The sequence below is a fragment of the Eptatretus burgeri genome, chromosome 3 (assembly GCF_056783735.1).
Source record: "Eptatretus burgeri isolate ZD-2024b chromosome 3, Ebu_testis_v1, whole genome shotgun sequence".
NCBI lineage: Eukaryota > Metazoa > Chordata > Myxini > Myxiniformes > Myxinidae > Eptatretus > Eptatretus burgeri.
The window spans coordinates 50,608,844-50,633,926 of record NC_140963.1 but is presented as its reverse complement, the minus strand read 5'-3'; the positions used below and the strand labels follow the sequence as shown (position 1 = coordinate 50,633,926).

Genomic DNA, 25,083 nt, shown 5'->3' with positions numbered 1-25,083 from the left:
CATTGTTCTTGAACTCTTTTAATATACCGATTTTATTGTACAGTATTACAATAATTAATTTGTCATTGTATTTGTATGTGCTCCATCATTCTTCTGAGTCGGTGTTTCTGCATACCATAGGGGGCGAGGGGGTGAGGGCAGAGGGGAAGGGATGGAGGGAAGTGCGAGAAATTTATCAGGGGTAAAGTAACTTTCGGGCTACCCTGTATATATGTATATACGGTATACATATAGCTACAGCTCTGGAAAAAAAAAATTAAGAGACCATTGCAAAATTATCAGTTTTTCTAGTTTTACTATTTATAGGTATGTGTTTGAGTAAAATGAACATTTTGTTTTATTCTATAAACTACTGATAAAATTTCTCCCAAATTCCGAATAAAAATATTGTCATTTAGAGCATTTATTTGCAGAAAATGACAACTGGTCAAAATAACAACAAAGATTCAGTGTTTTCAGACCTCAAATAATACAAACAAAACAAGTTCATATTCATTTTTAAACAACACAATACTAATGTTTTAACTTAGGAAGAGTTCAGAAATCAATATTTTGTGGAATAACCCTGATTTTCAATCGCAGCTTTCATGCGTCTTGGCATGCTCTCCACCAGTCTTTCACATTGCTGTCGGGTGACTTTATGCCACTCCTGGCGCAAAAATTCAAGCAGCTCGGCTTTGTTTGATAGCTTGTGACCATCCATCTTCCTCTTGATCACATTCCAGAGGTTTTCAATGGGGTTCAGGTCTGGAAATTGGGCTGGCCATGACAGGGTCTTCATCTGATGGTCCTCCATCCACACCTTGATTGACCTGGATGTGTGGCATGGAGCATTGTCCTGCTGGAAAAATCAATCCTCAGAGTTGGGGAACATTGTCGGAGCAGAAGGAAGCAAGTGTTCTTCCAGGACAACCTTGTACGTGGCTTGATTCATGAGTCCTTCACAAACACAAATCTTTCCGATTCCAGCCTTGCTGAAGCACCCCCAGATCATCACCGATCCTCCACCAAATTTCACAGTGGGTGCAAGACTGTGGCTTGTAGGCCTCTCCAGGTCTCCGTCTCACCATTCGACGACCAGGTGTTGGGCAAAGCTGAAAATTGGACTCACCAGAGAAGATGACCTCACTCCAGTCCTCTACGGTCCAATCCTTATGGTCTTTTGCAAACCTCAGCCTGGCTCTTCTTTGCTTCTCATTGATGAATGGCTTTTTTCTGGCTTTGCACGACTTCAGCCCTGCCCCGAGGAGCCTGTTTCGAACCGTCGTCGCCGTGCACTTCACCCCAGCTGCCATTTGCCATTCTTTTTGTCGGTCACTTTATGTCATCCTACGGTTGTTGAGTGACATTCGAAAGAGTTGGCGGTAATCCCGGTCAGTGGAAAGTCGTTTTCGCCCTCTGCCAGTCTAGCTTTGTTGTCCCCTATGTCTGCTGCTTGACCTTGTTCTTATGAACCGCCGTCTTTGAAATTTTAAGGATGGAAGCAAAGTGACGCTCACTGTATCCCTCTGCCAGTAAAGCCAGAATTGAACCCTTCTTTTCCTCACTCAAAACTTTTCTCTTCAACTCTTTTGGCATGGTCAATAGTTATTTTTTTGATTACGATTACACTGTTTTTGCCATCCAGCTGGTCCTCTTGCAAGAACATAGTGATGACCACAGCAGTGGTTTTTATACTTTTCCATGTTAAATAAGATTCGGTTCAGGTGATCACCTAATCAGTACCTCACAAAGTAGAATGAGGTGTGCCTGTGTTGGAATTCAACAGACACTGGAATGGAATGGCTGCCATATATGTAGCAATGCTGATTTAAATATTTTTTGGAGTGGTCTCTGATTTTTTTTCCATAGCTGTGTGTATGTATATATATATATAATATATATATATATGTATATGTATATATATGTATATGTATATATATATATATATATATATATATATATATATATATATATATATATATATATATATATATATATCTTCTTCCTCTTTCAGCTGCTCCCATTAGGGGTCGCCACAACGGATCATCCATATGATCCGCATCGTGATTTGGCACATGTTTTACGCCGGATGCCCTTCCTGACGCAACCCTGGTCGCCTCTTATGACACAGGGATATGGTACACCTATTTTAACCGGGGTATACACCGGCCCAGTATACTGGTACTCATTTCGCCGACCTCAGAAGGATGACAGGCTGAGTCAACCCCCTGGTGTATTAATTCAGTGGCCCAACGGGGCTTGAACTCAGGACCTCTTGGATCCCAAGCCGCTGCCCGAACCACTGCGCCAACACCAGGCATATATATATATATATATATATACATATATATATATATATATACATATATATACATATATATGTATATATATATATGTATATATATATGTATATATATATGTATATATATGTATATATATATATATATATATATATATATATATATATATATATATATATATATATATATATAGTTGTGGTTACCAAATTCGCAAACCACCATTCAGGTCCCTTAGGTGAGGTATCTCGGTAAGTACATGTGTAGTTAGGCCCAAACCCGTTGTCTAGTGGGAATACATGTCATTTATGCGTGCTGTGACTCTTCAGGATAGCCGTTTTTCTTTTGCTATCTTTATTTTGGACCAACCGCCATGATTACCACCACAACCACAACATCAACCACCAACCACAACGCCGCTTCACCACAACCGCCACGACCTTCACGTCACACCTCGCAACCGTCGCATCGCCACGCTTGTGGGTACCGGTGTTGGACTCGTGCAGGGCGCTCGCCGAACAGCGTGTACAAAATCACGGATTTTGTGCTTCAAAAACGGATCAAAAACGACACACGCCCACTTTTTGCCGTCCAATCGGTGAGCGAGGGGCGATTTGGCCCCGCCTCCAGGGTGTTGGAGGGCGATCGATATATGCAAATTTATGGATCAAAAAGCATTCACGCCCACTTTTTCTCGGGCCAATGGGGAGCGAGGTGAAAGGTCGAAGGGAGGGGGTCAAAGGCGAAGCCACGGGGCTTATATAAGCGACCGTGTTCGTCAGTAAAAGGACAGAACAGAGAGTTAAGACTTCGCGGGCGGTGGAGTTGGCAAGAAGGAGCTGGTCGTCGTGTGCGTTGGAGTCGGAGCGGAGGGGACGGAGCTGTGGAGAGGCGGCGAGGGCAGACGAGGGGGTGCTCGCGTCGTGCAGGGAGCTGCACCCCAGGGAGGCCGACAGCGCGACCTGGCGGAGGTGGAGACGCTCGTCGCGGGACTTGAGGCAGAGTAGGAATCCTCTATACCCCGAGCATCAGCAACCCCCTCCTGTTTCCCCCGCGCTGAGATAGTGCGACCAAGGGGGCCCCTTTCCCACCCCCTACCAGACACTGCCCGCGAGGCCCGCGGAGTTGAGGCACCATCGCCGCTCCGCGTCTCATCACCAGACGGGTAGGCCCGACCCGGTCTCGGCCTCAGGCCCGCCTCATCTTTGAGGGTATTCTTTTCCTTGGTTTTGGGTATGTGTTGTCGGCGCCGTCTGTGAAGTAAAATTGTATAAGTGTTGCCGTGTGCTCGCGTAATCGGTAGTAGATCTGCATTGTCGCATTTGCTTTTTGTGTAAATTGCATTGTGTTTTTCTTTTCTGTGTGCTTTTGGTGGAATTGTATATGTGCGCTTTCCGTTCATCGCGAATAAATGTGCTTTGTGTTGAACTGTTTCCCGCTTCGCTTCGTCATTTCTTTCATTGAATCCTCATCTTGCTTCACGTAAAGGGTTGGTAGTGGGCTGAATACGCCCGATAATTAATCGAACCGTCGAGGCCGACGATAACACCGCTCGGTTATCCCGATAGTACGGAACGGGTCGCTTAAGTGGCCCGTGTCCGAAGTCGACCTGCGGCGAGGTGCGATCGCCCGGTCTACCCTCCGTGTGGGTACTTAGGTAGGTCGAATTTGGCGAGCAACCCTATCCCACGCGGGGGCTGATTGGCTCGATCGCGGTGAGACCGAAAGGTCCACCCGTGACTGGTTCCCGGCGTTAGTCCGAGAGGGTCACGACTGGATTGTCCGTCTGGTGGGCGACGTGCCGCGATTCGAGTTACGTGGCCGTCAGCACGCCGGCGGGCGCGAATCCGCAACTATATATATATATATATATATATATATATATATATATATATATATATATATATATATATATATATATATATATATATATATATATATATAGCAGCGGCTTGGGATCCAAAAGGTTCTGAGTTCAAGCCCCATTGGGCCACTGAATTAATACACCAGGAGGTTGACTCAGCCTGTCATCCTTCCGAGGTCGGCGAAGTGAGTACCAGTGTACTGGGCTTGTGTATACCCCAGTTAAAATAGGTGTACCATATCCGTGTCGAAAGAGGCGACCAGGGTTGCGTCAGGAAGGGCATCCGGCGTAAAACATGTGCCAAATCACTATGCGGACTATACGGATGATCCACTGTGGCGACCCTAACGGGAGCAGCCGAAAGAAGAAGAAGATATATATATATGTATATATATATATGTATGTATATATATATATATATATATATATATATATATATATATATATATATGTATATATATATATATGTATATATATATGTATGTATATATATATGTATATATATATATATATATGTGTATATATATATATATATGTATATATATATATATATATATATATATATATGTATGTATATATATATATATATATATGTATATATATATATGTATATATATATATATGTGTATATGTATATATATATATATATATATATATATATATATATATATATATATGTGTATATGTATATATATATATGTATATATATATATATATATATATATATATATATATATATATATATATATATATAATAAAGATACTTTACCACCTTGAATTATTTATTTATGTACATGTTATCATCTCCACCACCTACATACCAACTTGAACAATTATTTATGTATTTTCTCATATCTCATAGATAATTGTGGTGCTTGTCTGTCTTCTGTTTACAGCAGACGCTTCCTGCGCTGCATTTAAAAAGCTGCACATGCAGACAAAGCTCATCATTCATTTTTTTATTGTCCCTTCCAGTAATCTTTAAAATCAGCATGAACATTTGGATTAAAGTAGATTTAATACAGATCTTCATGGAGTAACACAATTTAATATAGCTGTTTTATTCTCTTTTTAGACGAATCCAACCTCTGCTGCTCGATGTTGCATCACCATTTTGCAGTCAGCAGTATAAGTAGCTCAGGGCTTTGGCACTGAGTGAAACCAAGAATGCAACACAATTAACGTTTTTAAAGTCCATGAAATAATTTAAATTGTTGGATTAACTTAAACTTTTCCTATCACTGGGGAGGGATACTTTTGCTTGGATACTTTTGGGGATACTTTTGGTTGCTTTTTAGGATACTTTTTGGGATACTTTTGGGGAGGGATGCACAGACACTTTACCATCTCCATGACAGACATAGCACCTTGAATTACCCATTCATTTACATCCACTATGCCATCACCATCACTGCTACCCACGTACCAACTTGAGGGTTTTATTTAATCATATGCACTTTGCCATCACCACGACCTGCATATGTCACTTTGAGTTATTTCCCCAAACGCAAAGCGAAAAAGTGGGGTTAAGCAATTGGTGTACTCTGTCTGTCTGCAGACGTCGGTCGATGATTGAGGTACTACTTGATTCCAATTCAATTTTAAATTTTGAACACTGTAGAACACGAATCGCAACATTAATCGGAACAAAAACCTGCAGTTTAGCAGTAATTTGGCTCTGAACTCGGCAATTTGTATGGAACGTCGTCTCAATCGCATGTGCGCAGAGAGGAGCGGTGAGATGTTTTTCTTTGTCTGTCTGTCTGGCAGTCAAACAAAATTGAAAATCATTCCAAACAGGAAACTTACTGTATTTAGGGATGTTATAAAGGACACAAACAACAGGCAGGAATAACTCATGCAACTGGCGAAGTAAGGTTGTAGTAAAAAAAAAAAACTATGCATAGATGGCTGTAAACTTCCGATTCAAATTTTTTTTTTCTGCAGCCTTCAAAACTTTTATTTTATTTCAATTGATTATGATTATTATACACTGTACTTGGACAAAATATTACGTCATTTTACACCATCTCAAGCAATCAAATTTTCTGCTTGCACTCTCAGCAATGGGGAATATCGACATTCAAACAAAATTGTGGCTCGTTGGAAATATTGACTGTCCTGGGAAATGGAAAGCAAGAGTTTGAAAGACCCTTACTATGTCCTTTTTCTCAAGACTGTGCAGGGTAAGGTGCTCTATGAACTTTCTCGTTTATCTATATACAATTTACCATCACCGCTACCGACTTATTGGTTTGTTTGTTTAAGTAATTATTTGTTTAAATGTCAAATATACACGTCCCATTTTGAAGGTGCGGTTATGGGGGCTGGGCTGTGTCCTTGATGAGGACTTGTATCCTCGTTTTTGCATGTTTCTTTGATGTGAAAATCCAGTAATATCCTTTCTTTTGTTTATTTCCTATATAATTTGGAATTGGAATTTAGGTTGAAAACTTGGAATTTGAGTTTGAGTGTGTGTGTGCATGCGTGCCTGCTCCATTTTTTATTGCAAGCTAAATCATATGGAAAGGTAACACAATGACTGCTGATTTCAATTTGAGTTCATCGCCACACAGCTGTGATTGAAAAGTTTCGCTTTTTGCTTGTTTCAGTGCCATGCTTAGAAGATGAAGAATTCCTTCCTTGTTGCATGTTTTAACACAGATGCTAACTTTGACAAATAATTTAAATGTTCGGTGACAGATGATTGACTGTGCATTCGCCAGGGGAATTACCAGCTTCAGCCAGTTGCATGAACAACCATGTTCACGGTATAAAACTAAATTTGACACACGTGTTCCATTGCAGTTGAAGACAAGTTTTGATGGATAACACCAATGTAGTCCTTTGAGGGGATGAGGGAGGTTGGCTGATGTTGGTGGTTGGTGGTGGGTGGGAGATGCATTTTCAGCATGTTCATATCACCTCTGAACCCATGTGTTCATTCCCATGCATTTGAGGCTCCATTTGCAACGTTGATCGATTTACACAAATAACTTTCACTTTTAACTGCGAAGGATGGTAGAACGGTGGTAGAGGCATAGAGTAGAATCCGGAATGAACATTTAATGTCAAACGTCAAAATCCCAATGGGTAAATTATCCTGTGTGCATTTGTTGTTGACCAATGGCACTTGGTTCTCGTTGAGCTTTATGTCCAGCTGTGGAAAGTGCTAAACGGTTGTCGGAGAGGGTTTACCGTACTGTCATTGTAGTAGGCCGGTCGTTGGGAGACATGAATGGTTGCCTGTACTCCACTATTGCTGTAGTGTCACGGAGCCCCTGTTATTTGGGTGATTGATTGTGAAACGTTGTATTAAGGTTGCTGAGAAATGAGATCTGTTCTGCTGCCGGGATCATTGGTCAGGTTGATGCGTTTGCCTTTTGGGTTGAATATGCCTTATAGCATATGGTTATGTAACAGTTTGGAAGGCAAGGTCATCTTGGGGTTATGGTATCGCTGGAATTTTTTTACATACAGTAAATATATATTTAAAGTTTATAGCTGCCTCGTAAATCGCAGTCTGCATTCCTGTGGCTTGTCTTCATGTAATTGGCCAGCTTTTTCCTTTGCCACAGTCAGACTGGCTCTCAAAGGCATGTGTAAAGGAAGAAGACAGCTTGTTGCTTTGTGATTAAATAATTTGATTATGGTTTTACATTTTTGTTGCATTGTGACATTCTCTTTTTGAAGAAGCTCAAATTTGTACCTGGATGGCCACTGTCGGCCTTTTCGACAAATGCGATGCTTGGTTTCTTTCCTTTATAGTTTGGATTAACTTTGATAACAAAGGAGATGATACTTTTGTGTCAATGAATAATGATTCATATTAATCGGCAATGTTCATGCAAGCGCATCACAAGGTGCTGGACAATTAGAGAAGGCTGCAGTGGTTTTTGTGATTAAAAACGAACAACAAATAAAACAACAATCGAGAAAGTAATCTCGGAGGAGGAAGTTCCAAAGCGGTGGTTTGTAACATGAAAACGCAATTTTGACTAACCATCTTCAGAGTTTCAGGATGGACAGCAAGGGGGTGAGTGTCATATGATGTCAGAGATTGAGATGAAGGCTCTCCATGGATAGCTTGATAAAGGACAATTTTGAAGTTTATTAATTGCTCGCTAAAACGCCAATGGAATTGCATGAGAGCTGGTGTGATATATGTACTCGTCTGGGTACCCGCGCTGCACGGGAAAAAAAACTACGTCGGGGTTCTGGCACATGTTGTACATGGAAACCGTATGGAGTTATTGTCCTCATGGTGGTGAGCTTTTTATATATATATATATATATATATATATATATATATATATATATATATATATATATATATATATATATATTGTTACGGAAATAGCCCTTAGTATGCTACTAAATATAGGATTAGCTCAGATCCCCCATGAAATGCATGTTTTGCCAGGCTGTTCGGTAAAATGGACGTTACATGTGTGTCGGAGGTGTCACAGGCTGTTATTTGTATGTGCAGTGGTGGTGTGCCGAGGGCTTCTTCTTCTTCTCCCTTCCCCTCTCCGGACGAGGCCCCGCCCAGTCGGCTGAGAGGGAGTGGCCAAAAAGAGGAAGTAAAACTAAGGGGAGGAGTTTGTCAGCTTCGAAAAGGGGAGGAGCCGGTGGGCAGCGAACGGAGACCTCTTGGAGTGATTCAGTTTGGGGGAACAGTTGGTTTCGAGGGATGCTCGGGCTTCGAGGCAAGAAGGAAAGGAAAAGGTGGAAAAGAACTGAGAGGACCTGGCTGCTGTGTCTGGAGTCGGCTTCGAGAGGAGGTGATCGACAGGTTCAATCTGCGTCTAACGACGGAGCCTCTGACTGTCCCGACTCACCAAGCTGTTAGTTTTCTCACCAAGCTCTCAAGCACCAACCAAGCACCAACCAAACTCACCAAGCTCGACGACGTTTTTGGAATCCCATGGACCCAGCCTGCCGGAGCCCGGCACCCCAATTTGGCCTTGTCTGGTGAACAAGCCAGGCCTGGACTTGTATGCTGGACCTTGAGAGAAATCAGCTGAAACCCATCATCGACCTGACGGTCTGGTGCAGTGGACCTCGCGGGGTTTGAACGCGCTGAGGCTGCGCGCGTGCGCGCTGCCGGGAGCCAGAGTACGACGCCTCCATTTCGCCACGCGGCGTGTTCGAGCTTGAGGCTCGAATCCGTGGACATCGGCTTGTTACGAGCAACATTCGTGCTTTTGACACTTTCCTCTCGTCCAGGAAGCATCACCAAGTACTCCGTCTTGTCTGCATGCTGTCTGTCTGTCTTGTCTGCATGTTGTTTAAGGTATATCTTGGTAGGGACCACCTCTAAACCCATAATGCGTAGTACCCTAGTTAAGAACGGGTTATAGATTAATTAAAACATTGTCGTGAATATTTTGCTTGTGTTGTGTTCCTCGATGTTCCCCAATAAATCTGGTTGATTCGTATGAAGTTGCCGCTATGGATTAATTCGTGTCGCGTCGAGGAACGATCCGTTCGATTGGCATATAAAACCAAAATGGTTACAGACTAGCAGAAAACGCTTGGCATCTGACAAAACCAGTCTGTAACCGGGGTCTATTTCCCCAACTGGTAAGGTCCAGGATTACGTTGGTATCGCGAATGAAGACGCATGACCCGAGGCCTGTGCCGAGCCGGCCGGCATTATAAACCCCGGAGATGGCGGTGGTGAGGGTGGCGCCAAGAGTCGGGTGAGAATCCTGCCACCCCAGATCAGCAACAATATATATATATATATATATATATATATATATATATATATATATATATATATATATATATATATATATATATATATATATATATATATACACCAGACTACGTGTATTTGTTCTTAATAAACAGGAATAAATTCCTGTGTGGGGCTTGTCTGAAAAATATTCTGATTCCACCCAGGACTCCTCAAGGGCCTCATCACTAACGTGGTAACATCTCACTGAGCTATTGAGTCTTTGGGATAACCTCATAAATTTCTCACATGAACACGACAAGCTTTGTAATGGCCGACGTCTTACGTACCTGGTCGGTAGACCCCGACTATGTGTGTATGTGTATAAGAGATAAATCTCGTCGAGAAATTTAAGAAATAGGAATAAATTCCTGCAGGCAGCTAGTGTGAAAAAATTCTGATTCAACCCAGGACTTCAACCCAAGGATCTCATCAATGCCGTGGCTACAGCCCACTGAGCAATTGAGTCTTTGGGATAACCACAGATATCTATCTACCGATATACAACACAATGTGTGTTTGTGTATTTGTCTGTCCTTATTCATAAGGATGATTTAAGAAGGGTTTTAAAGGCCAATCTTTTAACATGACTGTATGTGGACTCTGATCTATTTTTCAGGATAAAAAAAAAACTTGAAACACTTTTTTCATAAATGAGTAATTGTATCTCTTCTATTGGAATTGCAGACGATGACTTGCAACTAGGCGTCATGGGCGGTGTGCAGAAACGTTTCCTTAAATGGCAATAAATACAAGGCGTAGGGAGGTGAAATTCACTGCACGTGATGTGCAACATGTGCAGAGTAAAACGAGTGTTCATTTATGTCTGTAGGATGTCTCTTATAAATAAAGAATATAAAAGTAGTACGTGGCACTAGTCCGAGGCTTCAGACTCGTTGAACTAACTGCCTGTCAGACTGGAAAGATTGTGAGCGGTGCGAATTTGTTTCCACCAAGCGCCATCTTGGTAGGCCCACTTTCAGCAGATATATTTCGACTCGCGTGATAAATTCTCGGGAGGTCTTGAACAATGAATGTTAATTTTGAGTTGAAAATCAAAGTCGATGTGAACTCTTTCTCACGTAAACATAACACAACGCAGGATGCGGTAAATCATGCATGTCAAAAAGGGTCTGCGTGCAATGTGAATATCCATAATCCTTCCAGTCTTATATACAGTTCAACTTTGGCATGCTCACCAGGCTGTACCGTCACAATGAAACATCCCAGAAGATAAAGAAAATAGGAACATATTTGTACCTGTCGTGTTTTAAAATAATGTTTCTTTTCTTGCTGCGAATGGAAACATCCATGTCTTGGTCTCCTTGAATATTTCGATTAAAATAATTCCAACCCGTCATTTTTGACGGGCTTTTATACCAGTACTGTATATATCTCCACCATTTACAGTAGTCAGTATTCCTGTCCCCACGTTTTCCTGCACAGTGAAGTGTTTTGAATCTACTGTATATTATATAAAAGCCCTGTTGGTGTAGTAGAGAGTAGAAAAATCGTGCAAATTATGATACAAGCATCAAATTTGGCATTTCTGTTCTGCAGGGCTTTCTGATCAAATCTGCCCGATTGGCCATTTGAAAATCCAAATTTTGAAAAATTTGAAAAAAAAAAAAAAAAACTTCAAAAAAATTTGAAGTCACAGCTGGCTGAAATTCTTGAAGCGCAAGTGAACATCCCAGACAGAGAACCAAGGGGAGATGTAGTCATCATTGATGGCTCAGCACTTATCAATGCCCTACCTCCATGCACTTCAAAGATATTTGATGACTATGCTAAAGAAGACATCATCCCAAAGGTGGAATCCTATGGTGCCAGGTACGAGAGGGTGGACGTAGTGTTTGATGTGTACAAGAAGTCAAGTCTGAAGTCCGAGGCAAGGTCGAAAAGGGGGCAAGGAATCAGAAGAAGAGTGACAGGAACCAGTAAGACCCCAAGTAACTGGAGAAGCTTTCTTCGAGATAACAGCAACAAGACTGAGCTGTTTCACTTCCTTGCGGAAAAGATGTGTGAAGCACAGACGACAAGCACAGTCATTGTCACAAAAGGAGAAGATGCCATTGGCAACACAAGGAAGTCACTGGATGCGGTGTCTCCATGTTGTCATGAAGAAGCTGACACTCGAATATTTGTACACGCCAGGGATGCAACGACGGATGGTAGCAAGTCCATTATCATTAAGGCCAATTACACGGACGTACTAGTCATAGCAATATCTGTACTGCCATCCTTACAGGAACTAGGTCTTGAGGACATGTGGATTGCCTTTGGCCAAGGAGCCAATGTGCGATGGATTCCAGTCCATGAGGTAGTTTCTGCAATAGGGCCTGAGAAAGCTTGAGGGATCCCATTCTTCCATGGGTTCACTGGATGTGACGTCGTGTCTGCCTTCCGCGGTAAAGGGAAGAAAACTGCATGGCAGACTTGGAACGTCTTCGATGATGTTTCTGAAACATTCACCAATCTCAGCCAGCATCCAACATTGATTCGTGATCTTGACTTTTTTTTTTTTTTTCAAATTTTTCGAAATTTGGATTTTCAAATGTCCAATCGGGCAGATTTGATTAGAATCCCCTGGAGAACAAATGTGCCAAATTTGATACTTGTATCATCATTTGCACGATTCCTCTCAAAAATTGCTGTTATCTGCCCCACTGTGTGTACATTATTATCTTCAGTCACTGAGGAAGTGACTTCACCTTAACGGAAGTGACGTCGTGACTGTCTTCGCCCCATTGGTTGGATAGCTCGCCTGACTCCGCCCACAATCAAAATCGTGCGCCACCATTTTGTGTCACCATTTGCCGCAGGCCTCAGGCCTTGGATCTTGGTGGTCGGGCCATGGCCCAGCACAATTGGAATTGTCGCAGGTAAATAACCACGATGTATTTTATTTATATATATATATATATATATATATATATATATGTACATTAAGCAGTATGCATGTTTTTGCTTCGATGGACACGGGGTTATTAAAAAAAAATTATTTTCGTGACGCGATCTCACCAGTGATCTGTGGCATTACAAATCGGCCAAAGTAAGGGATGAGTAAATGATTCAATAAATGAACGTTTTTGAAGTTGATTTCGGTTTCAGCCTGACTCGTGACTATTCTGACTATTAGCCTGACTATTCTTGGCTGAATAGTATTAAAGTATAGAAGGCTGTTCCTTCCTTCATGTAATTCACAATTTGCTCGATTTATTTATTTATTGATATTGTCGTTGTAATTGTTGGTGTTTTGAATATCGCATCTGTTGAGGTCCTGTGTGTGACAGAAGTCTGGTGTTGGCTTCACGGTTGAAGTGACCGGCTTAAGTTCTTCGGGACGTGAGTTCGAGCCCCAGTCGGGCCGTTAAATAACATCAGGTGGGTTGATTCACACTGTCATCCTTCCGAGGTTGGCAAAATGAGTACCAGCTTCGTGTAAGCGGGGGACACTGCGTCAGCGGCACAGCCGCACTCACGGCAATGATGCAAACACCAGCCGTAGGCTGCATCCAAAATATTGTGTGTGCGCGTGTGTGTGCGCGTGTGTGTGTGTGCGTGTGTGCGTGTGTGCGTGTGTGTGTGTGTGTGTGTGTGTGTGTGTGTGTGTGTGTGCGTGCGTGCGTGCGTGCGTGCGTGCGTGCGTGCATGCGCGTGTGCGCGCGCGCGCGCGTGTGTGTGCGTGTGTGTGCGTGCGTGCGTGTGCGTGTGTGTGTGTGTGTGTGTGTGCGTGCGTGCGTGCGTGCGTGCGTGCGTGCGTGCGTGCGTGCGTGTCGTTGGCTGCTATCTACACACGTGGGTGGGCTTCAGGAGATGGCATGGAGACCAACCAGGTCCCAAAGTATCCACCTGTGTCGTTGGTTACCTCCATGTGCTGGTTTCAGAAGGTGGACCGGAGCCCTCCCAAGTCTCTGCGTGCGTGCGTGCGTGCGTGCGTGCGTCCGCGCGTGTAACCGTCTGCACTTCCGCTTCGTATTTGAATTTTAATTATTTGGCGGGAATCAAACCGTTTCCATTTAATTATGTACAGTCTGTATGCAGACCGTAAATTAATATAGAATGTCTCCACAGTCATCAAATCTATGTGAAAACGACAAACTACGATGCTCTTGGCCGATCGGTAAGGGCGGGGGGGGGGGAGCTTAGCTTGCACTTCTGCGTCACTCACGTTGGAAAAGTTGTATTTTTCTGTCGGCAATCAAACCAGTTGCATTTAATTACTTGTATACCTGCCGCAGAATGGAAATTAACATGCAAACGCTCCATGGTCTCCGGGTGGGACTGCTGCACCGAGTGTGAGCAGTCATCACACGATCCTATAGGACCTCAAACCAAGAAATGAGGGCATTTTGCACTCGTGGGTTAATTTTTGCTCCAGCTCTAAACATTAATCTCCCTGACGTTTTGCTAAAGTCTAAATAACCCCGTATCGATTGGGTGGACCCAACTTGTATGTTATACATCTGTCTGTACGTCAAGTTTTGCGGACAAGCTCTTGACCAAATGAAGATGTAATGCAAAAATAGAATCTATCATCTTGTACTCCTGTACATCCTGTAATCTAGAAAATGTATACCTTGGCACTTGATTTCGATAATACAGTACTGTAGGTCCAAAGGTCAACTCTGCTTTGACTCGGTTATTCCAACCGCTCGTGATGGACCGACGACTCCAGGGCCACTCATGGTGCGCCCGTCTATTCATCATGAAGCACCACAAATGTGAAGCCAGAACAGTTCAATTAAGGTTGTTCGGTTTTCGTTTTTCCGAATGAACGTCTGTGATCCATCCGAGCTAAAATGGCTTTTCTTTCTGGGTGGTCACTTATCCCTTTGAAAGCACCACTAAACATTGCTGAAGCACCATCATGCACCTGGTAATTATCTCGTGCACGTCAAATCGGTTCTCCATGACCTGTGATGGATGGCGAGCAGGGGCGGCAGCATGGTTTTTCTTTTTTAAGTTTTCTTTCTGCCCGAGATGGAGAGAAACAAACCTTGTGGGAGATTGCAGGCAGGTCAGGGCTATTTGCTCACTTTGAGCCACTCCCCAAAGTCCCTCCTTCCCCATTACCTTCCATCCATTCATGTCCCTGCAGATTCTGTAAATATACTCTGAGGAAATGTTTCCTTTTTACTCTTATAATCGCCATTTAAAATTTTAGCATCTTCTTGTACGCGTGGTGCTTTCTTGGCCACTTTCCACAGTCCTTAAGGTCACCATCTACATTCGCTCTTCGGATTTGACTTGAGGCCTTGAGATTGATCACGTGAAGAGAATTTTATAAATGTCATCCTGATGTTTGTTCATTTAATCATTCGACTGAAAAAGAGACCATTTTTGTTGAGCTCGAAACAAAGTGGGTCACTGTCGCTGATCGGAGCCAATCGGATTCTTCCGTTTTGAAACCTCGGGTGTAACCACGTACCTGTACTTGTGCACCTAACTGAAATTGTCAGCTTGGTGAAAATTTCAAGATCATGTGTTCAGTTCTGGTTGAGCCTCACAACCATGATTTGAAAGTGTTGGTGGTGAAGTTAAGCCAGCAAGCACAGTTTATCGATAGTTACAGCAGTGACACCTGATGGTGTTTGCTCTGACCCTCTCACCATCGTCAGTTAGTGTGAACTTACGTTGGAAGATGAGAGACATTCTTGAGTGTGTTGCATCGAAATAAATGTTTTAAAGCTTTCTTGGAGCTTTTATTGAAAACATTGCATCTTACTTGTTTTGCCAGGGAATTGGGTATGCTTGACCACATTCAATACCATTGAACTTGGAATAGCAACTTAATTTTTACGACAAGGATCGTCATGGAATGATTAATATAATGGAAGTTGAGAAGTAAATATTTCGTGTGTAACTTCTTTTTCTTTGAGTTTTGCCGAAGGATTTGGCTTGTGCAAACCCCATAGGGTTTCCTCGTGAACGTGATCCGTCCCACATTTGTGAAGTTCATTTGTCCAGATGGTTTCCTACCCGGCAGCGCTTTCTGCTGCTGTTCCTGAGCCCGGAGTGTATTCTCGGCACGGTTTGCCGAGTCGAGCCGAGTGCCGGGGCGGTGAGATATGGGCTGTGCGAGGAAGTGGAAGGGCAACAGCTGTGATCATTACTGGCCCTTTTGCGGGCTCGCCGAAGGAATCCCTGCCACGAGGGTATCCAAGGTTTACTCATTCAAGCTCTGCACCAGATTACTAGGAACCCGACTCCCTGGCAAAGGCGGTTCGGTCTTTGTTCAAGCGGAGGTGAATATTAGCCCGTATGGCTGGTGTCCAGCAACTTCAAAGTTGCAATGCGAGCTCTTGGTAGGATTTTGCATGTCTCTTGGATGTTCAAGTGAAAGCTTGTATCTCGCGGGAGGGACAAACATTCCTGCCAGGGAATCATTATGGCCGAGGAAAAGCCCAAAGTGTGTTCGCAGAGCTCCCATGTTTTGTGATTTGTGCACCATTTGGTTGTGGCGTAAGCTGTTGTTGCGAAAGCACCGTTGTCAACTTTGAGGTGTTGGGGCCTGCACCCATGTTGATTGTTTTATTTAGCCACTGACATTGTCCACTCGCAGCTGATTGCTCACGTATACATTTTTCCTTGCAGTGCTAAGGATGTGGCATTGGTAGGTCCTGTCGTCACCTCGGCCATTATTTTGTTCTTCTTCACGTGCTTCACCACTCGGCCTGTTGCCGCAAACTCACTGTGCTTGAATACCTTATTTATTAATTTATTTATTAAACTACAAACTCTGTTTCTGGCATTGGTTGTGATGCAATCGGATGCAGTTGAAGGTTTTGTTCTAGTTTTTCTTTCTTTCTTTTCTTTTGTGTATAAGCTCATGTTTGTGTTCACACTTCACAGTCCCTCCACCCCCCACTCCCTTGCTATTCCTGGGCGTTCAGGTCCTGTTTTGTTGAATACCTTCCGTCGCATTGCCCTCTTTCTTCAGTTTGTCCTTCCTTCCTTTACTTTGCCCTCAGATTGTGATATTTGTGAAAAGCTGTGACTCGTCAACATGTTCAGAGAGAGTTTGAAGAACATTTTGGATGGAGCGCTGTCGAGGCGGAAGAACACAGGTGATGCAGTGCCTTTGTCAAGATGTAAACTGTTTTTCTTTTTGTATTACATTTGAAATGATAAGTGAATCACGTGGAAGTAAACGATTTTGACTCTTGACAATCTATTTTGACTGAGTCAGAGGAAAAAAGCAATTAAAGATCAAAGTACAGTTGAAGTTGTGGTATTCTCAACCATTGTTATCTTGTTCTCCTGCTTATAATGGAGCTCACTTTTATTTCCTCTGTTGAAACAACAATTTTTATCTTTGTGATTCGGTGATTGCTGAGCAATTATAGAAGCACCATACTCTGTTTCTTTCTTGTCTCCAGCTCTCTCTCTAACGTCTCTGTCTCTCGTTCTCTCTATCTCTGTGTGTCTTTTTCTCTCGTTTCTGTTGTCTCTCTCTCTGTCTCTGTCTCTGTCTCTGTCTCTGTCTCTGTCTCTGTCTCTGTCTCTGTCTCTGTCTCTGTCTCTGTCTCTGTCTCTGTCTCTGTGTCTGTCTCTCTATTGTCTCTGTTGTGTCCGTCTGTCTCTCGTCTCTGTGTCTGTCTCTCTATTGTCTCTGTTGTGTCCGTCTGTCTCTCGTCTCTGTGTCTGTCTCTCTATTGTCTCTGTTGTGTTCGTCTGTCTCTCGTCTCTGTGTCTGTCTCTCTATTGTCTCTGTTGTGTCCGTCTGTCTCTCGTCTCTGTGTCTGTCTCTCTATTGTCTCTGTTGTGTCCGTCTCTCTCTTGTCTCTGTTGTGTCCGTCTCTCTCTCTTGTCTCTGTTGTGTCCGTCTCTCTCTCTTGTCTCTGTTGTGTCCGTCTCTCTCTTGTCTCTGTTGTTTCTGTCTCTCTTTTGTCTCTGTTGTGTCTCTCTTTGTATCCATGTATCTGTATTTGCAGATTTATATTTTTGTGAAACGTGTTCTGTAACTGCACGTATTGCCCGACTTTTGGTAAAGCACCGTCGCCTTGGAAATGCATGCATTGAAGCTGCTGGCATGCATGGACTGCACCAGGCTTTCTGTGCTCTCATTGGGCACTTCATCCACCAATCAGATCCTCGTCACAAGGGAGTGGCACTGTTTCCATGCGGCATGCTTGAGAAAATTAAGAGCGCACTTGCACAAAGATCATGTTTCCATATTTTGATCTTCTATCAAGATGAGAACGTAATTCATTTTTATCTGGTCCGCTGTGTTCCTTGGATGTCAAGCACTGAGCTCTGCAAATAGCTCTTGGCATGTCGGGGTCAGCGCATGTTAGTTTCCTGACATCTTTGCACAATCTGTAAAATTTAAATCTATGATAATAAAAAAACCCAGCCGTTGTTATTTGAACCCATCAACTTTTAGACAAGTGATCGAACCACCGGGCCACAAAGGCTACCCATTTAGAGTGACTGAGCATTTTGCTTTCTTCATCTTTCTTTACTTTTGGCCAGATGGTAGTCATGGCTTCTCAGGCTTTGGTCATGGAAAACATGGCCTACAGTCTCTCAAAAGTTGATGTTGAAGGTGAATCCATTTTGGCTTTTGCATAAAGGTATAACTGTACTCTCATGTAAAAATTGTGGTTACCTGGTGCGGGAATGTGCAGCAGTTGTGGATGTTAACGAGTAAAGGAGTTGGCACGCGGCCGAATGAAGAAGTGATTTTCATTGAGTGGCAATTTTTCTTCTACAGTTTATCGAGACCATCCAAGTAATTCCTTCACACGATAAGTTGATATAGTCTATTTGTAGTAATTTGTTTTTATTTATAAGGGGCATTGAATCTGGGTTGACTGTCTTGGCTTGAAACCCTTTCTTGAGTAAAGGATGTTTTTGAAGCTTGAGCTCACACAGGTGTTGTCCCACTTGTGCAACACATTTTAAAAGTTCGGTGTTACCATTCGTTTTGAAGTGCAACAAGCTGTGGTCGTGGTAGTTTATGGAAACTATACTGTGGCATAATAGGTGTTGCATCACTGTAAATGTGACCTAACTTGTTATCCTGCTCACGTGAAGCGAAAGGTGGGGTTAAGCAATTGGTTCACTTTATCCGTCTACAAACATCAATTTGTGATTGAAGAACAACGTGATTTCAATTGAATGCTGTACTTTGAACACGAATCGGAAAATGACCATGTCATTTAGCAGTACTTTGTCTCTCAATTTGTCCCAATCACGCATGCGCAGAGAGGAGTGAAATCGTTTTTTTTTTTTTTTTTTACTCTACCCGTGTGGCAGTTAAACAAAATTGAAAATCATCACAAACAGGAAACTTACTGTTTTGAAGGACGTCATAAAGGACACAAACAACAGGCACGAAGAACTAATGTGACCTATTACATCAGGTGGCATAAAAGACACTGACTGCATCGACGGCGGTAAACTCAACTTCGAGAAAATCATTTCTTCTACAACCTTTAAAATCTTTATTCTATTTGAATTGAATTATATACTTGAACACAATGGAACACAAATCTCCTTTTTGGCACTCTCAAAATCCTGTTTCGCAGTGCCGTATTTTCATGCACATAGCCTGTGGGCTATATGTTAAATTAGTTCCAAAAATTCCAACTGTTGGGTATGCTCGTGCGTGGGCTACACAGCACGTGACATGACCACAGGGGGCCAAGTTCAATGATCAAGGACATGTAACATGACAATTTTTTTTTGCAAGTTTAATTGTAACATCTTTAATTACAGTTCCTTCACATATTTTACACACACACACACACACACACACACACACACACACACACACACACACACACACACACACACACACACACACACACACACTTCCACCAAGGTCCTCGTCTTGTGTCGCTGTGAAATTAATGAAGCAGCTCGGAGTCTGCAAGTGTGGGGGTGTGTTCAGTTACCAAGTTTCTTGTAGTGCGCTCGCCAAGTGGCTTAAGTACTCAAGCAAGCACTCCATTCAAAACCGTTGATGAGGAATGGCTGGATTTGTTAGTGCTAGCTGGCTGCTTGGGAACTGAACACACCCATCCACATGTCGTGATCACTCTCATCCTATTTTACAGAAATCAGCCCACTTTTTCATCAACTTTCAGTTTGAATTCGGCTGTGAAACTTTTATGTTTTCTCTCACTTATACTGACAGCAGACATTGTATGGCGGGGACTTGTAATGGTATCACCGATTTTGTGGAATGATGTAACATTCAACAACCTGCAGGGTATTAACTTATACATTTCGAATGGATGAGTAGCATGGTTTGTGGTTGCATCGGTACCAGAAACCACGCAGGTTTTTAACACATCAGTGCAGTGAACTAGAATTATGACAACCCTTTCTCAAGATATTAATTTTGTCAATTTGTTATTTACTGCAGTTGTATTTTAAAAGAGCGGTTTGTTGGCCCTTGTCAACAAAGCCGTGTTGGCTGCTGTAAATATGGAGCTTGCATATCTCCCTGGCATATGGAGAGGAAAGCTGGTTTTCGGGATATATCCGTGTGTGGGTTATACGTTCCTGAAATTTTCCTCCAGCAATTTTTTTTTAAACCCCAAGTGCGGGGTATTCCAGGGGTCGGGTTATTTGCATGAAAGACCATACTTGGACAAAATATTACGCCATTTTATGTCATCACGACTCATCAAATTTTCCGCTCACAGATTCTGCCCAATGTCGTCTTTTCTCAAGACTGTGTGGGGTAATGTGCTCTACGAACGCTCTCGTTTTTATTGTTATTTGAAAATAGGAAAGTATAATTATTTTTTTTTTGCTTATTTTGCTGTTTTTTTAATTTTATTTTACTTTGCTGGTGAAAATACTTAAAAAAAAAAACTATAAAATTGATGTTTGTGGCATTTCAAGAAACTCAGTTATTTTATTCTTGAATACTATACACAAGTATATATAATTGGTAGTTAAAATATTTTTCTATTTATTTAGATGTGCTTGCAGGCTTACAATATGGCTGATATCAGGTATGCGCACTTACCTCTGAGCTGTCTAGTCTGGGTTTGAATCTCAACCCAGTTATAAACTGTGTCATCCTGCTGTTTCACAGGCTGGGCGAGACATCAATTTGTGCACCATCCCTCAGATTGATGTTAAACCGGAAGACCCTTCACTGGGGACGATGATTGACGTGAAAGATCCCCTAGTTATCTTTTGCGAAGGGTAGGCAAGCTATTATCTGCACCCTGGACAAATTACAAATCCCTGTCCAAATCATTTTCAGTTGAACGGCTGGCCTGGCCAGTTGATTATTGAAAGACTTCTGCCAAAAATGCACAAGAATGTGGGATTAAATTGGTGCCATTAAAGCAGCAGCAGCAGCAGCAATGTTGTTGGTGATGTTTATGCTTTTTGGTCCATCACGAGCACCTGGTTCCAAGATCGTATCGATGGAATGATAATTTGAAGATTCCATGTCCGATGTCAATTCACGACAATTTCCTGGAATTCCATTAAAAAAAAAAAAACAATTCTCACAGTTTTCTGCAATTTGTAAGTTGCTGCATCTTGTCGACAATTGTCTTTCTTCCTATACTATGCTTTAAACTCTCCAGGGCAATGGAAGAGCAAGGATTCAGAACGGATTACGAATGTGTGCTGGTGTGAATCCGGCTGCTATCCATGGTGCATACCAATGAGACAAAGGTTTTTGCTCGCTGCTCGTTGCACGCCGAAACGGCCTTGTGATAACGGCCTGTTCCCATGACCCCCCAACCCTCCCCCAATCCATACCCCACGCTATTGCCCGGCGTCTCCTTTGACCCAACACGGGTTGTGTGTGCTGTGTTCGATTAATGGCCCCGTGTGATGTTTGGCTCTCTTCACTCCCCCTGGACATTGGGATGCTTGATGAGTGTTCCATCATGTGGGAAACGCCTGCTTTTGCTGATGGTGGTAGAGGTGGTTTCTGCGCGGGTGCAGCAGCAGAGACCTCGACTAATTGTGAAACAAGGCCGCCTTGTGCTGCAACGTATTCCTGCAGATGCTTTGCTTCGTGAGCAATTTTCACGCCCGTAATGAGCTCAAAAGGAAACCTGTTAGATAGACATCCCATCAGTTGCCGTACCAGAATGTTTATAATTTTATTTTATGCCGATGATGAAACGTGTTTTTGTTGGTGTCCTCAGGCCCCGGGGAGAGGGGTTGCATGGAGGGCTTTACTTGTCATTCGGTTGGCATCCACATCCACATCCACATCCACGTCCAAGTCAAAGGGCGTGAGTAAAGGTCAAAAATCATTTTTCCTTTGTCCAAAAGAAGGAAAAGCAAAAGAAGAGTGTAATTGGAATTAGCTTTGTTTCAAATCACATTCTGCAACGTTCCTCCCCGCACCAGCGATGGACATTACATTTGATTTGGTGAGAGCGGACGCTTTCAAGCGCGTTTTCGTTAACATATGCATTTTGCACTCCAAATAAAATGTTAATTGTGTGCAGCTAATTGCCGCCATGACACCCCAGGTAATATTACAAAAAAGCCCACGAGGCAATTATTGCTTTTGGAAATAACACGGACCTGTTTCATGGGCACGAAGCACAATAATTAACGATAGAAACCATGATTTTTCCTTTGAAAATGGTTCGAATCGTTTCCTTCACCAACCGCACCACCCCATCGCGTGTTGATGTCCAGGCCTTCTCTAACCACTGGCACGTCTTGCATTCTGATGCCACTTTAACAGCCATTACACATGTCATCGGACTTCCCATTGTGCTAAATTGGCTCGCCGTTGGAAATCGCTGTTAGATGCAAAAACGCCAAGTGTCCTGTGACCTCGGAGGTTGCTGTCTTATTGCTTAGAGGCGATTGGAATCCAGTGGTGAGGGAGTTATTTAATGTCTTAGTCTGGGGCCAAGTGCAACAGGGCAAGCTGAAATTTGCCAGTCTGCTGCTCCTCCACAATATGCATAACCTTATACTTGAAAAGTTCTTGCGCTGCTCTTGCCTTTGCATTGACTGCACTGGAAAAGTCTGAGGATTTTGGCGCTCTCCTGTGCTCGTGCTTTCTGTTAAAATTGTTCGTATCAAGCACGATTAGTACGTTGTTATGTAGTGGCATGGCTGTTATTCCGAGTGCATCCCATACTTGTCGGGAGCAACTTATTTGGTGTGGTACTGACAATCGCATATGTGGGCTGGCAGGTTGGCCTAGATGTATGCACACTCGTCTGTCAGCGGTCTCGCCTTGGTTTGAATCACGGTCGAGCTATAAACTGTCATCTTGGTGTTTCATGGGCAGGATGATTCATCAATGTGTGTGCCTTCCCTCGGATGGCCCTTAAGCTGGGCGTCCCGTCTGCCGGCATTAGTTGGACGTTAATCCCACGGTGTCCTTCGCGAAGAGTAGGCAAGCTATCGCTGGCACCCTGAATGCCTGCCCTGATTTCCTTAGTCAGAGTGGTGACCCGACCAGCATTGTAACTCCGGTCACTGCTTTGGCAGCACCAACGCTCTGCACAGGGCATGTTACATGGTGATGACGATCATGTATCCACTCATAATTTTGTTTTTCATTCGGGCAACGAGGTTAACTTTCCTTCAGCAGGAAAGTTTTATTGCGACATTTATGGTTGCTTCTCTGTCATCAAGGTTCACCTCCACCATTTGTTCTCGATAACCGTACACGAATTGCAAAGCACAGATGGTTTGTGTGGCTGTAGCTCGGCAAGATCCGGCAACTGTCGTGCGAATAGGGTGATATCACAGCTGCCTCAAGCATTCTGGTTATTTTATTTAAGATGGTGCTGAATTGTGTTGTGTAGTCAACTCTCCAGTGAATGAAAATGTCAAATAATTTGAGATTTACTTGAAATTGGTGGAACGGTTTGCCGATCTCGTGAAGAAGTGTGCTTCGAGGAGTGCTGGGGGCTGAAATGGTTCCATTTTCGGAAATGTGAGATGTCGGTAACTTCAAAGCTGCTATATGGCCGATCCCTTCAAAGGTTCCTGGACATATATAGTGCCCATCATATTGGTGGCACAACAAAGGGTAACCTGGCGATCCGTCATTGTTGGGGCAGTGACGTTCCAGGTGATTGATTGAAAGTATTGGGATAGCCAAACTTGAATTGAGCCCTCGACCCGCATGAGCATATTCAAATATTCTGAAAAGCAGAAGTGCCTGAAAAAAAACAAAATCCGTGCTGCAGCTGTTGAAACTCGGTTGATATTGTTGTGGGCCGGGGTTCGGTAGCGAGGACGACCGCGAGACGAAGCAGTTGGGCCGTCTCCCACCGAACACCAGAATTGAAGGTCGTCACGCCGGTCAACTCCGGAATCGACGGGTCGCTTATGGACCGTGGACGTCAATATTTCGACCGCGCGGTTCGGGTCTTTTTGTCTGATTCCAATTTACCTAATTAGCCGTGCGGTCAAGCTACTGGGGAAACCACACCCTCGGCCGGCTTTGTCCGAACCGAGTCGTTATTACCGACTCGGGTCCGGCGTAAGCGAGCGGAAATTACCAAAGCCGCGCCGGTCCGAATGACAATTTATGGCACAAGCGGCCTTACTATTTATCAAGCCTGCACCGTGCTGGGTCGATGATAGAAACGACAGGCAACGGTCTGAAACATTTAACAGTTATTTATTTACAATAATAAGACACAGTGTAGACTTATTCCGAATATACAGGCATTGCACAATGAACAATCAACACTTATACAATTTCTACTTGTAGGACGGCACCACCACATACACACACACACCAAAAGAAAATGGACCCGGATTATCTTTATTTCGACCCTCGCAGCCAAGGGGATAGACAGGCTGGAGGTCAGAGTTTGGTCGGTACCTTGCCGCTTCGTGCGGTTTGGCCCGCGACTGCAGGTGTGAAACTCGGGGTCGTCGGCGAGCCCAGACATGGTATAGCGGGGTCCAGGCGGGGGCCAGGGTCGCTCCACACAGAGGGCCAGCAGAGATTCCCGGCTGGGACTCCGGGTTATTGCTCGACAAAATGAGAGATGGAAGTCGACGGCTGTGGAATAGTCAGAGGACCAGCTTGAGACACGGCAACGACGCACACCAAGAGCAATGGCGACCCCTTTCTTCTCCAACAATTCCAACCCAACTCCAGCGAGCCCGGCAATTCTTATCCCTCCCCCGGGTGGGGTGGGGTGATCGGTCCTCTGAGGTAATCTTTGCCCTAATTTGACAGGGTTTTGTGGGGTGATGTGCTGGCCATC

At 43.4% G+C, this 25,083-nt stretch overlaps 1 protein-coding gene across 6 annotated transcripts in view; it reads left to right on the top strand.

Moving 5' to 3' along the window:
• Nucleotides 1-25,083, top strand: part of LOC147029847 (protein TANC1-like) — a 419,064-nt gene that overhangs the window by 77,949 nt on the left and 316,032 nt on the right. For 5 of the 6 annotated variants that reach the window (XM_085873244.1, XM_085873249.1, XM_085873243.1 and 2 more), the window contains one exon: nt 16,864-16,959. In XM_085873244.1, the coding sequence (XP_085729370.1) occupies nt 16,899-16,959 (61 nt within the window). In that variant the 5' untranslated portion in view covers nt 16,864-16,898. Of the gene's footprint in view, nt 1-12,632; nt 12,772-16,863; nt 16,960-25,083 lie in introns of those variants that run through there. The other variant, XM_085873247.1, reaches the window with a different exon arrangement.